General features: G+C 35.6%; 1 protein-coding gene across 1 annotated transcript in view; it reads left to right on the forward strand.

Annotated features, from left to right (window-relative positions):
- TTC3 (tetratricopeptide repeat domain 3) overlaps positions 1–17,383 on the forward strand; it is a gene marked incomplete in the record, with an annotated part of 69,752 nt that extends 52,369 nt beyond the window's left edge. The window contains 13 exon segments of the mRNA XM_015826204.1: positions 144–209; positions 1,085–1,234; positions 1,839–1,978; positions 3,250–3,318; positions 4,046–4,142; positions 4,597–4,697; positions 5,689–5,776; positions 7,577–7,681; positions 9,185–9,576; positions 10,592–10,709; positions 12,684–12,911; positions 14,034–14,120; positions 16,085–17,383. Coding sequence (XP_015681690.1) covers positions 144–209; positions 1,085–1,234; positions 1,839–1,978; positions 3,250–3,318; positions 4,046–4,142; positions 4,597–4,697; positions 5,689–5,776; positions 7,577–7,681; positions 9,185–9,576; positions 10,592–10,709; positions 12,684–12,911; positions 14,034–14,120; positions 16,085–16,192 — 1,749 coding nt within the window.
- Between the last annotated feature and the right edge of the window lie 391 nt (positions 17,384–17,774).

Here is a 17,774-nt window from a genome sequence, read left to right on the forward strand (position 1 = left end):
TTCAGTAATTTGTCAAATCCTTAATAGCTTCTTTTTCTTTGTAAATATCAGAACTATTTTCTTTGTCTTTATGTTGTTTATCATACTTTAGAGTGCTGATATATATGCTCTGTTGAAAGTATTTTGGGGCCTTTACATTGTAGGTGGATCAGGAACTAACAGATGCTGGAGTTAATACTTTACCTCTTCATCCTTATGAAAGCCAACAAGTAAGTAAATTATCAGATGTACAGAGTATGTCCAGGGTGGTTGAGGTTACCGGTAATCCTTGGCTTACGACCATTTGTTAACAACCATTCGAAGTTACGATGGCCTCAGAAATCATTACTGGCTGTTGTAAAGTGTTACACTCCCCCACCTATGGAGTTATATAATCACAATCTGGGTGCTGTTGGCCCTTTCAGCTGGGTTGCGAAGTGCCCTGCAATCATGCGATTGACATTTGCAATTTTCTCTTCTGGCTTCCCTGGAAAGTTAATGGAGCCAGCAGAGAGGATTCCCTCTTGTCTCTGAAGGGTGGCTGAAAGAGCTACTTGCCAAGGGATGCTGAATTCCTTCAGAAGGGTAGAGAACTGGAGCTCAGATCATGATAATTTGACCTCCATTCCAGGAATTCTCTTCTGCATGCAGAAAGCTGACATCCTTCTGTGGAGTTCAGAAATTAGAGTGTCGGGATTGCAGTAATTGAGCCAAGCAGTCCTATGGGCAGTCACATGAAGTCCCTCTTAATGACTGCTTCACTCAACAATCAGCTCAATCTGAGCTCAGTTAAAACTGAAATTGCCAATACGTAGTACATTTATTTGATTGACTTTCAGATTTAGAGAAATATGTATAATATGTAAGATCACATTAATTGCTGACCTGCTATTTAAGTTCCTGTTTTATCTCGGGAGAGGGAATCAGATGCTTGTGTCAAAAATTTGTACTTCTTTAACATTATTTTTAAATGGAAATTTGTAGATAAAAGAATGTTTAATTTTTATCTATGGCAGCAATAATAATTTTAAATTATTGCTGTTTTTTATGGTTATGCAAACTGGTTAAAGCATTGTAGGAATATAGAATGTAATATATTTTGCAGGGAGATATGTTACGTATGGAGAAAGAACATCATGTACTACAAAAACAACTTAAAGAAGCAACTGAAAAGTATGAACAACTTAAATGTCGAAGTTCCAAAGACGCCAGTATTTTAGAGGAGGAGTTATCACTACTTATTGAAGCAAATAAGGTAATTATTTTTCATCATTACTAATTATACATATAAAGGGAAGGGAAATATAGCCATCATCATGGTTGCCACTATTATTGTTTGTACATTTATACGGCCAGTTACTTGACTTTTTATCTTTTGCTGAAAAAAACTTTGCCATTATAATTCAAGCTGTATTTGAAATGAGATTATTTTAAAGCCTTTTTCACTGCAACCTGGAAGATTATTACATTAAATTCTTAATGTACATCTGAAAAGAAAATATTGCTTAAGCTAGGTACTGTACTTAAAGTTTCTATTATCTTGAAAATGGAATACTTAAGAGTTTTTATATACTTTTGCTATGCAAGCAAAGTGACTGTTTTTAGCCACTTTGCTGCATAACGAAAATATATAAAAACTCTTAAGTATTCCATTTTCAAGGTAATAGAAACTTTAGGTACAGTACCTAGCTTAAGCAATATTTTCTTTTCAGATGTACATTAATAATTTTACATATCACTGTTTTTTTTTTGTTTTTTTTAAATCCAAATAATTCCTAAACACTATTTTTAGGGTATTTCGTTTTAAGAAAGCATTCTATTAAGTTTCGTGGGGGGTAAATATATATATTTTTTTACAGCTCAGCAAGAGAGAATTGGATTGGTTTCATCAAGATGCAGACGTGAACTTTAAAAAATGGCAACAAGAAAAAAAAGAAAACCAAGAAGGATTAAAAGCAGCGAAAAATAAAGTCAGAAAGCTAGTAGAAACCAATGAAACGTAAGTTTATTCTGAAAATCAAAATATATTTAGGTGGTGAGAGATTGTATGGACTTCAGATTTACATATTTTTTGCAGATTTTAGTTTGTTTCTGAATATAGGTGGTTCTTGGGTTACAATGGCAGAACATCACATGACCACATCACTCAGTGATGGCAATTCCACCAGTCCTAGTTATTAGTGTTAAAGGGAGGACCACTTGGATGATTAAATGAAGACCTCATTGGACTGAGACTTCCTGCCGGCTTCCCCATTGACTTTGCTTGTGGGAAGGTGGCAGGGAATGTTAGAAATCATGATCACATGACTGCAGCTCCCTATGATGGCTGAGGATATATTGTAAGTTCCCCTTGTTCAACTTTGTCATAAATTTGAACACTCACTGACTGAGAGGTCATAACTCTGAGGACCACCTGTATTGCAAGGGGTTGCACAAAAAAATAAAATGGTGTATATTCAACCTCAGAGAAGAACAATCCCATTCACAACCTTCCTTCAGATGACATCATCATTATTATGATTAGATTTTTATCCTTTACATGTACAAATGCACATGTATACATACTTTTTTGCTCAAGTCAAGGCACAAATATTCCTAATACTCTTGCTGCCTTTTTTCCCACGACAATAGCCTTGAGAGATGAGTGACTGGCCCAAAGTTCTCCAGCCAATTTTCATGCATAAGGGAGGTTTAGAACTCACACTCTCCTAGTTTCTAGGCAAGCACGTTAAGCGTTATACTAAAATTGATTCTCAATCCACTTTAATGGTATAGTATTCTAGCTAAATAAATATTAAGATATTTTCAATGTTCTATCATACAAAATAATGAAAACTTGCAAAAAGCTCCTTGTTTCTTCATATTTTTTATCCTACAAACATTCGTTGTGCTAGTAATTCTACCTGCCACTCATCCTATAGAACAATTGGATAAATTGTTTTATTAGTTTTATTAATGTTAGTATATACTGACATGGTTCATGATATTGTCAAAAATAGGCTGAATGATTTCCTTTTAGATACATTAATTTGTCTCTGAAAAGTGCTAGCTATCATACATAATTCATATTGTTCAATATTACTCTGTGTATGATTCAGTTCTGATCTGAATATTTTCTTATATGGCTTATGGCATATTCTGGTTATCTAATGTTAAATGTTGATAGGAAAGGAAACATTCTGAATATTGTAATATAATTAAGAAACATTGTATTCAGTAGCTATATACTATGATATTGCTTGTTTGTAAAACTTCTATGTAATAAAACAGATATATGAAAAGTATTGATGAGAAGGATAAACAGTACAAAGCATATTTGGATGAATTTCTGGAGATAAGGTAGGCATAAATTTGCTTTACTTAATCTTTAATTAGATATTTCACAAATCGTTTGATCTATTTGATAAATGTATACTGTCTATTAAATACTCAGAAATTAATTTCTGGAAAACGCAGTTGTAAGACCATAAAGAAGAAACTGTAATCTTGCCAGAGATTGATTAACAGTGAAAAAGGCACTTTATAAATCAAGCTGAACATATATGCTGTGTTTAATTAAACTAAAATTATTTGTTGCTACTTATAAGTAACTAAACAACCTGTGACCCCATTGGATCATTCTTCTTTCCACATATAATATTGGCTTATGCTGTTTCCCCTCCTGTCGTGAGTCTTGGGAGAGCCCTGTTGAAATCTCCTGCTCTACATCTGCCTTGAAAGTAGCTGAAGTTAAACTGTATAGTCAAACATTAGGAGTTGACCACAGGGAATGTTTTATGACATTTTGTATTATGCCATAAAATGATTTTTGGTAATTTTTATGTCATAAAATGTTTTATAAAATTTGCTAAATTTCAATTACCTGGGAGTCACGGGTACTGGTTTTGTTAGTTGGCCCATTTGAGGTACCTTGATTGAACAACATTCACAGTTTTGCCTAGTTAAAGTTTACTGATGCGAGAGTTTTACCAGTATATAGATTGTGTGCTCAGTTAATTTTTGTTTTGCAGATATGCAGGCACATAGAGGTCCGAGCATATGTTAATAGTCTAACTTTACTTTACAGTAATAGGTTTGAATGTGAAAAAGTAAAAATGGAAGAACTTATAAAGAAGACCCAGGATTATCAGCAAGAATGTGTTAAAAGAGCAGTAGCAGCCGAGGTAAAACATATTGCTGATTCCCACAAACTGTTTATTATCTTAATATTTTATCATGTTTGTCTAAAAGTTATATACTTGAAGTAATACTGTTGTCGGGCTCCATCCACTAGGATTCATTGTTTTTCTGCTGAAATTTGGTAGTCAGAATTTAACAAGCTAAAGTTGCAAGAGGCAAACTGACCACTCCTCCTTTGTTTGGATTACAGTGTTATAATTTAGAATAAGTTTTAGAGCACACATACAGCTTTAGTGTAAACTTCTAATTTTTAGTTTCTTGCTACCTCTATGTTAGTTTTTAAAATATACTTATACTGTTATATTGTTAAGATTACAATTTGCAGTAATGAAAAAGAATAGTGTCATAAGTGTTGGTGATTAATTGTTTTCTACAGAGTTAATGTGATATACTGTTTTCTCCAGCTTGATGCTTAGATTTACATTAATTTTATTTCAGGTGTCAGTACTTGAAAACTGGAAAGAGAAAGAATTATATAAATTATGCAGAAAATCAACAAATGCCAAAGGCAATCTTAAATATCTAAAATTCATGACCAGGTATTGTTTTCAATATACAAATATTCTGTTGCATATGTGGTTATTGTGAAAGATACCGAATGGCAATATAGATCAGAGTTTGGGAACCATATCCATGGAATATTAGGAATCCATGAGAACTTAATAGGGCTCTGTGAGAGACTAGGAGAGAAAAAAAGCACTTTAATCTGAATGCAACTGATTTTCTAACATCAGAGTTTTGCTTCTTGATTAGGGTCCCTGGAAATTTGATTTTTACTAACAAGATCCATGGTCTGAAAAGGGATGAAACTCTGCCATAGATGACTTTGCTCACTATTAGCTTTTAGCATTAGATTCTAATTCTTCTCCTAACAAATCATACCTCTTACTAAATTTTTATGTTGTTGTAGTTGCAACATAGAAAAAAATGTGTTAAGTGAACCATGTATATGCATAATTTGCTTCATTGAACTTTGACTATGGCAGCAAGTCATAGTGCTATCATAATTATTACTCTGAAATGAGTATGCCAATTGATAAAATATTTGTTAGCAAATTGCATTGGCCATTTTTTTCTGAAATCCATCAGCTGTTACAACTCATTTTGATGCTTGGAAGGCCAAAGCCATGTGATTTTAGGGTTTTGCATTGTTTTTTCTTCTTCCTTTGACTCAAGTAATTCAGAGTTTTCTCTTTTTCTGCTTAGGCCAGGCTCTGTTATTTTGTTCTAAACTTAACTCTACAAAGCCTTGATTCTCTTTTTCTTTCCAAAAGTCTTGCTTTTCAAATAATTTGAGCATCTACTTTTTATGTTTCAACAACATAAGCTTGATTTGGGAAAGAATGCTTGCAGAAAAAAAATCAAACTTTAATATTTTAAGCAACTACTTATACAACTTGAATTATTTAATTGTCATTTCATGGTTGGAATCATTTATAATTATGAAAATTAGGATATAAGTTTTATAAATGGATTGATTAATATCAAATTAATTACATAATTAAATTACATAAATTGTATCATTTTCAGTCATTCTGCAATGCCCCAGTCAAAATTACAGATTGATTCTTGGGAGTTATTTATTTCCAATATTGGAGAAGAAAAGAAAAAAATAGAGGTAAGTCTCTTGTGATACTTTGTATTGATCATTGTGCATTGGTAGTGCCATAGTTGAGCAATCACATCTGAAGAAAACTGAGATATAAGCAAGCTCTGTATATTGATGTAGTTTCTTCACCCCTTCATTTGCACAAATGGGAAAATAAGCCAGGAATCACAAGTAATCATAGCATCCTCTTCAAAGACAGAAACAGAGGCTTCAAGAAAGTGGCCTATTATACTTGTTTGAACCATGATTAAATATGAAGCGTTTCTGAAAGCCAATAAACCTGGTTCAGATATAACTGGAAGCTATATAGTTGGGCTTCTGTATTTGTCATCCTGCTCACAAGGGAAGGAGTAGTGCAGATACTTGTCCAGACATTCTTAATATGTGTAAACTTACCCCTTGCAAAAATTACTTAATACTGTATTGCTTTTTTTAACAATATATACATTTTCATAATGGTGTGGTTTCATCTACATGAGACAGCTGGATGAGGTCCTTTGTTGGCATGTGGTGCAGTATCTTATGCTGATGATACCCAGTTGTATATCTCTACCCCTGGCCAACCAAGTGACACTAGCCCAGTACTTATTCAGTTCCTGAATAGACTGTTTTAAATTCTTGTCAGGGGTGCAGTAACCTAGACAGAGCTGGTACACAATTTTGAGGTCTTCCTGGACTCATGGTTCCTGCTTGAAGAGAAAGGGCAGCCATGGCCAGGGCAAGGGAGTATTGCACAGGCCAATTTTGTATGACAATTGTGTCTAGGAGGCCTGACTCATCGTCATTCATGCTTAATCAATTCCTCGTTGGATTATTGTATTGCACTCTACATGAGACTGCCACTGAAGACCATCCACAAAATACAACCAGTCCAGAATGTGGCAGTAATGCCATAGTTATGGGTGCTCCATGTTTTGCCTACATTATACCATTGTTGCACAAGCTGCAATGGCATCTGGTTTTTTTCTGAGTGCTGATTATCACTTTTAAGGCCTTAGAGGGCATGGGACCAGGCTACTTATACGACTTCCTCTCCCTGAGGGTATCTGCCTGGCCCACTAGGTCAGAAAGAGTGGGTTTGCTCCATGCCCCTTCTTAAATGTTGTCATCTAGTGGGATCTAGGAAGCAGGCCTTCACTGTACCTCTCTCTGCTTGTAAAACCCTTCTTTGGAGATCTGGCAGGCTCCCACTCTCCTTGCCTTCCAGAAGGTCTTGACAAGCTGGCTTTTTCAGCAATCATTGAAGTAGGATGACGCTAAGGTACAGTATCATGGTGCACAAGTGCATGGGATAGTGCTGCCTTGGGATGCTATGGAGTTTTTGTCAATTTTATTTTTGGTTTGGGTTTTTTTTGTTGGTTTTACTGTTTTACATTGCTGGGCAGAGTAGTTACTATAATATGTGTGGCTATATAAAACTTTGGAATATAGGCACTTTGGGTGAAATCCCAAAACAATTGGAGCACCGTTTGAACACCATTGGCACTGACAAATTCACCATCAGTCAGTTGCAAAAGGCAGCTTTAGTCACAACAGCTTACATCCTGCAACGATACCTCTGACACTATGAAACATCAATATCGGCCTTTCTCAGGTCCTTGGGAAGGACTTGATAGGTGGATAAAAATCCCAATTTCAGTCTAAACGTATCTCAGACTGTGCAACCAACCACAATAATAAATAATGCTTGAGATTAGGATATTAATGCTTGTAGGATATTAATTTCTCTTTTTTTAAATTAATAAAATGAACCTGATAGAGAATTAAGATCTAAGAATATTAACAGTATCTCTCATCTCTTTTACATAGAGTCAGTTTGAAGAGAGGATTTATATAGTAAAAAATGGTGCTCTCCTAAATAGTATCACTCCAGTAGAAACCGCAGATTTTCAGCCACCTACTGGTTTGTCACTGGTAAGTATTTTATGAATATGAACAGATCACTGTGTTTTCACAGTTGCAACGTTGAAGCATGGAAAAGCTCAAACAGTTCTACCGCTTGCTCAGATTTTTTCAGAGAAGGTCCCTCCCTCATGTATGACCTGCCTTGGGGCCTCTAGAATTCTCTTTCCTAAGGGAATATATACAGTAACAAGAAGTGGGTATCTGAACAATGGAAGGCTGTGACATAAACTGAGAATTCTTCAGGATCCAATCTGAATCACCCGGATCAGAGTTTTAGTCTTCCGAACTTTCTTGCTGGAGCCCATCCTCAGGGAACTTCTTTCTCTCCAGAATGTATAATATTTATGTGGTGCCTGGTTGTGTGTGGCTTTTAGTTGTTAATTGGGGTGTTGGTGGCTGGTTATTAAGTCATTGATTGTTGTTGTACCAACTCAGATTGGATCATGCCTCATTATCTTGGGACATGTATATTTGCCTTCATTTGTGAGAATTCTTCAGCTTTTTGTCCAAATTGCTGCCAGGAAACACCATTTGAATGCCCAGAGAGACTGAAATTAAAAGAAGGCTGTGATAGTATAAGATTCATTTTTCAACAGAAATAGAGGCTGTGATACGTTACAATATTTTGATAGAAAATTCTCAGACCCTGGTCTGATGATATTCTTGTATGTTGAATCATATAAAAGAGTAGATATTGTTGGTAATCTTATTTTTTCCTAAGTAAAGCATTATCATAAATATAATGCCGCATATAAGTAAATGATTGCCTGAGCAAAGCAGGTGACATTAAAATACTCTTTCTCTTTTTGCTTTAACTTCTACTGTTCAGTTTTACAGTGTTTGGAAATCATTGATGTTGGATATGTTATTTTTAGTGTAATATTTATTTTTAATATTTTATATATTCTTAAATTGGCTTGTTGCGCTTTTTTGTATACCACCTAGAACAGTGGTGGCAAACCTATGGCACGAGTGCCAGAGGTGGCACTCGGAGCCCTCTCTGTGGGCACATGTGCCATCACCCCAGCCCTGCCTCCCTCCATGGCCCCCTCCACATCAACAGCCCCCCCTGGAGGAGAGTCACCCCCAGGCACGGCCAGCCTGGAGCAGCGCAGCCAAAGACATGGCAGCCATGTAGTGGGGACAAGACTCCGCCCTTGCGCCCTGCCGCAAACAGATGATGCTGCAGGGCATGGGTGGAGGGTGTGGCCGCCATAGCGCTACTGGGCCGCCTGGGTGATCTGTGGTGGGCCGTGGAGGTGGTGGGTTGCCCTGCGGGTGGGTGGGGGCAGGGGTGGAGCGGGGGTGGGGCGGTGTGGGGTGGGGCAGTTTTTGTGCACTCGGTGTCTAAAAGGTTCGCCATCACTAACCTAGAATCTGAGGCAGTTTTTAAAAATGATAAATAAATAAAAACTTCAATCTCAAGCTATCTGATGAGGCAGAAACAGTTTTAGAATGCTTGGAATAGTTTTTCTCATTACATTTAGTCTTTGTGCTATTCTTTCCCTTTAGGCAACTCCTGAGAAGTCTCCTATTAATGACCCAGCCATCATAATGTATTCAGCTGCTGTTCCGCACCTGTTTGCTCCATTTTCAAATGTTAATGACAATTACTCCTTACCTTCCAAAGTTAAAACTCACACTGGCAATAAAGATCCAGAGCCTCCTTCAGATGAAGACATTGGAGAACTGCCTTCTGAATGCAGACAAAGCTCGCTTTCTGATCAAGTATGCTTGCCTCAATCACCAGGAAATTCAGGAAGTCACTTTCTACACACCATTCTAGAGGAACCAGCAGGAGCTGCAGAATTGGACAATGCTACAATTCTAAACAAGCCAATTCTCGGAAAGCTATCTGAAAATATCATTAACCAACTTAGAATTATATTTCCATACCATACGAGGTATGTCTATGCTACAAAAAAAATGGGTAGCTCATGGTGTGTGTGTGTGTGTGTGTGTAAAATCTAGTTAGAATTGTATAATGCAGGGGTTCTCAACCTTGGCAACTTTAAGACTTGTGGACTTCAAATCCCAGAATTCCTCAGCCAGCAAAGCTGGCTGAGGAATTCTGGGAGTTGAAGTCCACAAGTCTTAAAGTTGCCAAGGTTGAGAACCCCTGGTATAATGTATAATTTAAATATACTCTGGCACAAATCTTTAGAAATGATTATTTTTGCTTTTTCTAATATGATTTAAAGTTAGAGAACATTTGAAATGGTTCTTCTTGTCATTATCTTAAACAAGTAATTTTTAATATCTGCAATTTGGTTTTTTTTTTTTGAACTATGGTTCAGTTTGGGCACTAAGTTCAAGACTTGGTGACAGTGCTTTCTGTACCATGCTGCTTATTACCTTTTTTCTATTTTTTTTTCTTAATTTTTTCTTAATTTGGTTGGCAGGAATTGAGTTGACTCATTTCAGCATTCTATTATGCTTTAATTCAGGTTTCTCTACTCTATTCCTCATTTATTTATATTTTTATTCTTAGGATCATTTTTTTTAATAGTAACACTATAATAAATCATTATTATATAGAGTTCTTTGCCTGGGGTTCAGTTATATGTGACCCCATTGCATAAATTCTTCTGAAACAGGAGTGGGAAATAAATATTCATGGGATGTGTTGTAACACAACATAGTTATCTTAAATTCAGAGTAGAATCTTTGTTTTATTCAGACCTGTGAAAAATAAGGTAGATGTCTTAAGTTTTCATTGTTTCTAGGATGCTTTAAAGTGAAGAAGAAATAGTAAGTGGCTATTTTAAAATATATACATTCTTCAGGATGCTAATAGGGACAGGGCACAAAATGCAATTCAGTTTTAGATAGTCATGTTTTCTAAAATATACCATACTTGTAGATAGTATTTATCTTCTTGCAAAATATATGAATACCTGTATTTCTTTTCTCCTGCAGTTCAGATTTAGAAAATTTTATAAAAGAAGTCAATATCAAGAACAGAAACAAGTTGAGCACAGATGCATACCTAAACAGGGTAACTGAATTTATCTTGGATCATCCAAACACAAAAAAGGTAATTTGCAGGAAATGTTTATGTAGCTACCAAGAAACCCCCATATAATACATATGATACACTATGGTATATATGCTATTGGTAATTGCTATTGATAAATTCACAAAAGAAAATCTTAATGGACTCATTCATGCTCTACCTAAGGTGGGAAAAAAATAGGTTAAGTTAGGTTAGGTTATCATTCATTCTGGAATATGCATGAGAGTCCCTGTAGTAAGTCATTTGTATCAAAAGAAAAATGAATGATAAGCCTTTATCTGTTATAGCTCAAAAGATTCTGAATAGCAGAAGAAATTTGAAAAGGAAAAACAGATTGAATGGAAGATAAACATATCAGGGCAATCATGGGGATTTGGAATAATACGGAGACAACATAATGAATACAAATGGGCCAGTCCTTCCCAAAAAATGGCAATTAAATGGTCTCCTTTATTTCAAATAACATATATAATAATAGAGGGAGATCTTTTTGATGATCTAAAAGCACTGATATGGAAGCCTAGTTGGCAAAGGAAGAAAGCCAGAATAAGGCTGAAGAAAATTGGGGTTTTGATTTGTTAGAGGGGATTTCATATTATTAATTAGAGGGTTAAAGGGAGAAGTTGAGATAAGGGAAATTCTGGTCATTAAATTTAAAAAAATTGGAAATTAGTTGAAAATAAAGATTTTATCTATTTAATGTTTAAAAATTAGACCTAAAAGAAAAAAATTAAATATGAATATGTTTGATTTATTGATTAACCCAGGTAATATATATAATGGTTATGATTTATTAAAGGGGATATTGTATTATTAAGTAGATGATTTAATATGGTGGGAAATAGATAACTTTTAGGAAATAGAACAAGATTATATTCAAATAGATAAAATATGTATTTTGGATATTAGATTCTGTTATGAATTGAGATAAGGGAAATCTTGGTTACCTAAAGCCTGAAAATTATAAATATCAAAGGTTAAATTGGAATATTGATGGGAAACTAAAAATTGGGGAAAAATTAATAACAGGATATGGATTGTTTATGAAGATTGAAATGTAAAAAATAATTAAGATACGTATAAGCTAAAAATTTATTGATAAATGTAATAATGATGTTTTTACTGAATTGATATAATAAGAACTGTATTAGCTTAAATATGAGACAGTAAATGTTAAGGAAAAAAGAGAGAAATATTTGATGTTGTAACTTGAGAACTATTGACTAACCCAGCCACCATGTTGCTTTTTAAATACTTAAATGTAAAATTGGAAAATTAATATTATATATAAAAAAAGATTCTGAATAGCTTGCCAAGGACGTTATACAAGTATTCCTCAAATTAACGACCACAATTGAGCCCAACCTTTCTGTTTTAAGTGTAGCATTTGTTAAGTGAGTTTTGCCCCATTTTATGACTTTTCTTGCCAGAGTTGTTAAATGAAAAACTGAAGTTGCTTATAACACGGTTGTTAATTGAATCTGGCTTCTCCTTTGACTTTGCTTGTCAGAAGGTCATGGTGATCATGTGACCCCAGGACACTGCAGTCGTCATAAATATGAACCAGTTCCCAAGCATCTGAATTTTGATCATGTGACCATGGGGATGTTGCAGCGGTCATGTGTGAAAAACAGTCATAAGTCACTTTTTTCAATCCCATTGTAACTTTGAATTGTAATTAAATGAACTGTTATAAATTGAGGACTACATGTATAGGTTTTTCATTTTTCATTTTATTTCATTTTTATTTGGTGTTCAATATGCATCCCATTATCAAAGGGATTTTTTTTCTTTTTTTGCTTAGAGACCAAGATTTGTCTCGGTGTTATTTTGGAATGCTTATTACTGATATGTTCTGTTTTGTTTGTTTGCTTTGTGTTCTTGCCTCAAATAATCATTTGTTTTAATTCATATATTTGTCAACTACCTAAACAGTGCAAAAATAAAATATAAATTAAGAAGGTATTACTAATACTTTCCATTATGTTTTTAAAGGTTCTTTCCTCTTCTGGAAAAAATGAAAAGTTATCCTCTTGTACTTCTGGAAAAAATGGAAGTCATACTCAAAAAGTATTAAACACATTGGTACAAAGCAAACCAAAGTCTAAAGCTGCTAATGAAAAGAAAAATAAAACTAACTTTCCACCTCAATCAAATCAGATGCCATGGAAAAAAATCAGTGAAACTTCAAAATCAAAGTGGAAAAAATCAAATGATGCCCCTGTAGGTTTTCTATGAAAACTGTGGCTTTGATAAATCACTTCGATAATTTGGAGTTATTTTAGAAATGTCATACATATTCTTTCCAAAGCCATTTTAAAATTTTAAACATAAGCTTTTTTTTTAGTTTTCAAGGTTTTAGAATAGTTTTCAAAATGTAGGCAGTGTCTAATATAGAAATCAGAGAAATTGATCAATTTTGAAAATCCATATTTTTTCCCCAAGAGCTGAATTGAATAAAAATGAACAGCGTTCCATACCAATATGGTATGGTAGGTTCCAAAATCTTAAGATTGGAATTGAACTTTTCTCAAAAGTTTTGTCAGGTGGAAGTAATCAGAAATAGGAGTTTAGTTCAAAGTATTTCCATTTTTTTATATGTGCCCATACACAAGAATGTGATCTACTAATGGTCAAGGCAAATTGGTGCTAGATAAGAGTCAGTGGAATTCAAGAGGGGCTGGACTTGGGTCTCTTGTGGGAGCATAGCAACTCCAAAGTGATGACACATTTGATCCCTCCCTCGTCATCTCATACAAGTTTAATAAAAAAACTGCTGAAAGTAGTGATAGCACTATTTTTTCACAAATAAGTTATTAGAAAAACAATATGTTGCACAAAAGATAACTTTCCATGAATTGGGGGGGGGGAGCCATGTAATTGTGTAGGGTATAGTCTTCATTGGGTCCCTGAACCCTTGTCTTTTCCTATGCTTTTCCATGAGCAGAATTCACTTATGGAGCTCTGGATGCAATATTTTTTCTAATCCATTGACACTGAATACATTGGATTATAATATTTATTCTAGAAGTAAAGAAATTTTGCAAAGCCTCATGGATTAGAATGATACATTTTTATTTTGATGCTGTTAAACTAAATTTCATTTTATTGAGTTAAACAGCCCATTTGGTTCAGTACTTTCTGAATCAGCTGCTTTCAGGATATTACACACTGACTTAAATCTGTCACTTTAACAGATCAGAGAGATTTTTATGCATGTAAAATATTACATATAGCCATTAGTTTTTGGAATTCTTCTGAGCGTCTGTATTTATTTTACTTTAATGCATAGCGAGTCAATAATTTTTGAAGTAGTTTTGAAATGACGAATGCATTTTTCTATAGGATAATGATCCATGTGTAATATGTCATGAAGAGCTAACTTCAAATCTATTGCATGTTCTGGATTGTGGACACAGATTTCACAAACTGGTAAGTGAATTATCAGCAGACATTTTTATTTGTTTCTTGTGACTTTGTAAATGATTGGAGAATTGCTGCAGTGTTGCACCACATTTTTAATATAATCTTTGCAATATATACTTGGGGAATTTAGTCTTAGTGAGCAAAAACACAAATTATATTGTGGAAGTCTAAATTATCTTGGTTTCCAGGACCAGTGTTTCAGTGCTCAGGCTGATATATATAATATAAAAAATAAGCTTTTTCTTACAAATTCAAAGTATGTTTAATGTGACCTACATTACTTAGGAAATGAGTTTTCCAATCTCAAAAATAGATATGACCATAATCATATGGAAATACAATACTTCCGTAGCAGTTTTTATTATTGTAGTTGTGCTTTTAAATAGCTACAACATTGCTTTTCCTCAGGATAGGAAGATCAACATGTTGACTTTCACATATCAGCACCAAAAAGTATGAGCAGATAGAGGCTTATATGATGGAACTTTTCTGTACCACTTCTTCAAGGACTCTACAATATAATGTCCTCCACTTTTCTTGAGATCCCACAATTCCCAGGAGTAGAGTAGAAATTATTTTGGAAAGCCTCATCAGCAGAAACTTACAGAATACAGTACATTTCTTAAACTAGTAAATCCTTGACATTCCTCAAGAAAATACAATTTTTTCTTTTCTTCCAGAGCCCTTTGTCAGTGATATTCTTCATCTTCCCTAAAAATGGGGATATTGGAGACTGGATGATAGTAATTTAAAATGACCAGTCCAGGGCTGCCCCTTTAAGAAAAGATTGCTCCCCCCCCCCATATCAGCTAGGAGGAATAGCAATTTATCTGGAAGCAGCAGGCAAAGCAGCCCACAGGGTGAAAATTCAGAGGTTTAAACCAAGAAACTGCAACTGTGAAACATGTAGTTGGTGCTAGAAACTTTTTGAATATAGTTTCAAAAGTATCACCAAAATGATATATGCAATTTGGAGAATGGCGAGATTTCAGAGGCTTCAGAAAGCTTCTGAAGCATTGTGAGAACAGTGCGCGCTATTTGGAAGATGGGGCAAATTACCTCAGAAAGAAAGTCTAGCGTGGTTAGCAGCTTCCTCATATAGGCCCGGGCCAGGCCCACTTTGTCAGCAGTGGAAGAGAGCAAAGCAGCATGAAGAGCCTGCAGGGCAGTAGCTGAGGCTTGGCATTGTGCTGGTGTGGCTGGCCAAGGCACGGGGCATGAGGTGGCAGTGCTGCTGAGTCTAAAGCAGCGGTTCTCAACCTATGGGTCGCGACCCCATTTCACGGGGGTCGCCAAGCAAGGCTGTCCGCCATTTTTTCCCCCTTTTCCTGCGGGTGCCTTACCTCCCTTGGGCTGGGCCAGCTGGTGGTCGGCCTGCTCCGTCTCTGCCGCTTGCCAGGTACGCCTCGGCCGGCGCAGGGGGCGGAACCACGCATGCACGGCGCTCCCGGGCAGGGAAAGTCCTCGACTTATGACCGATTGGGTAGTCCTTGACTTACGACCGGTTTAGTCCTTGACTTACGACCGGTTTAGTCCTCGACTTACGACCGGTTGGGGGTCGCGGCATTAAAAAGGTTGAGAACCACTGGTCTAAAGTAAAAGCTGGGGTGGTTGGCAACTAGCTGAGACTGCTGAAGGCCCTGGGCCTCTATTTCAGTTCCAACACTAGTGCTGCTATCCAGGGCAGCCAAAAGAGATGTGGGAAGTTAAGGCACCCCTGCGGGCTGCTAGGCACTCAATTTTTTTTCATATGATTTAATAATATGTTAAAAAATATAGCCATATATAGAATAGAATAGAATAGAATAGAACAGAATAGAACAGAATAGAACAGAACAGAAGCGAAGCTGGAAGGGACCTTGGAGGTCTTCTAGTCCAGCCCCCTGTTCAAGCAGGAGAACCTATATCATCTCAGACAGGTGAATATTTTTTAATGAGATATTTGTGCAATCTTTTTATATCTTATATAGTGTATTGGTCCATGGATTAAAGAGCACAGTACATGTCCAACATGTCGACGTCACATACTTTTGCGAGAAGATTATCCTGAGCTTCCTGGACGAAACAAAAAAACTTAAAATAACGCAACATACAGATTAGCAAGAATGATATTCAGATTATTTTAAAATCATGATAATAAAATTATATATGAATTGTGTTCCAGTTATTTCCAGAATATTGTATATTAAATTATCCCTTTGTAGCTTGAGGAAAATATATACATGATGCTAGTTCCTCCATTTCCAATGAGTTAAGGTACATGATGCAACATTATATATCCTCTATTGTTAATCTGTGTCTACACTTTTGGCAGAAATATGTAATTTATATATCTGTATTAGCTATTTTTACTGTATCACAGTAGAGCAGTTCAAAAAGTTAACAAAATATATCTCAGATGTTGTCTCATTAAATAAAGAATATTAATAAAATTGTAGAGTACAGATTTGTCTAGTTTTTCTTGCTCGCTTATAAAACATTGGATTGGTTATTAGTGAGCAATGTTATTCAGTACATTTGGAGCCTGATTCTTTTTGATTTTCACAGATAACCTCTTTAAAAAGTAATCTAGTTCACAAATTGTTTTAGAATATAATCAATAAACTATGATTTTAAGTCAGTGTTTAATTAGATGTGTGAATGTGCTAGAAGAAGTAACAATTCCATATGGATGTTCCAATTTATCAAACAAATTTTTCTTGCAAAAACAGATTAATCTGCCTTTATATTATTGTTAACTTGGTTTTAACTATTTATGTAAGAATAGTAGAATTTGGGCAGTGCTATGAGGGGCAGTCTGATCTTTTTAACACTTCAGACTATGTTCCCACATCTGGAATTCTTGATACCCTCTGAGCTTGGCTGTTTGCTTGCAGATGTTTCATTACCCAAGTAGATAACTTAACCAGTGCTAGTGTGAGGTTTCTCCCTATTTTTATACTTTATTGGGGTATTGTTTTCTGCTTGATTGTTTAGCTGGTATTACGGTAATCGCTGCTTATCTGGGTGTTGACTGCTTGAGAGGATCTGTTGTTGGTTTTTTTTGTTTTCTTCTTAGCTTTCTTATTGCCTCTTTTGAATGATGTGTAAATGTGCTCTAAGTCTTAACTATGATTGAGTCTGTCATGTGTTGTGAGATTTGGGAGTTTTCATTGTGTCTTCTGACTGCTACTTTGTGTTCATGGATGTACTCTGCTAGTTTTCTGCCAATTATCCTAAATAGTAGCTGTTCTTACATGTATATTGTGGATGACTCAAACAATATATAACAGTGGTGGCGAACCTGTGGCACGGGTGCCAGAGGTGGCACTCAGAGCCTTCTCTGTGGGCACGCGTGCCGTCGCCCCAGTCCTAGGCCTTCAGCTGGGTTTTATAAAACCTTTTTGCTTTAGGCTTCCGCTGCCGCTTGCAAAAAAAAAAAAAAGGTTCAATCAGCCAATTTCAACTTCTTGTGGGGGGAAAAAAAGATCTTGCAAAGTTAGAATTGATTGATTGAACTTTTTAGTCCCACCCAATCTGCCGTTACCACTGAAGCCATGTCCACCCAATGGGCCACGCCCACCTGGCACTTGGCGATGCATAAGTGAGTTTTGGGTTGCAGTTTGGGCACTCAGTCTCTAAAAGGTTTGCCATCACTGATATATAACATTGTATATTGTA

This window comes from Protobothrops mucrosquamatus, unplaced genomic scaffold, assembly GCF_001527695.2.
Source record: "Protobothrops mucrosquamatus isolate PMUCROS unplaced genomic scaffold, P.Mucros_1.0 scaffold_207, whole genome shotgun sequence".
NCBI classification, from domain to species: Eukaryota; Metazoa; Chordata; class Lepidosauria; order Squamata; family Viperidae; genus Protobothrops; species Protobothrops mucrosquamatus.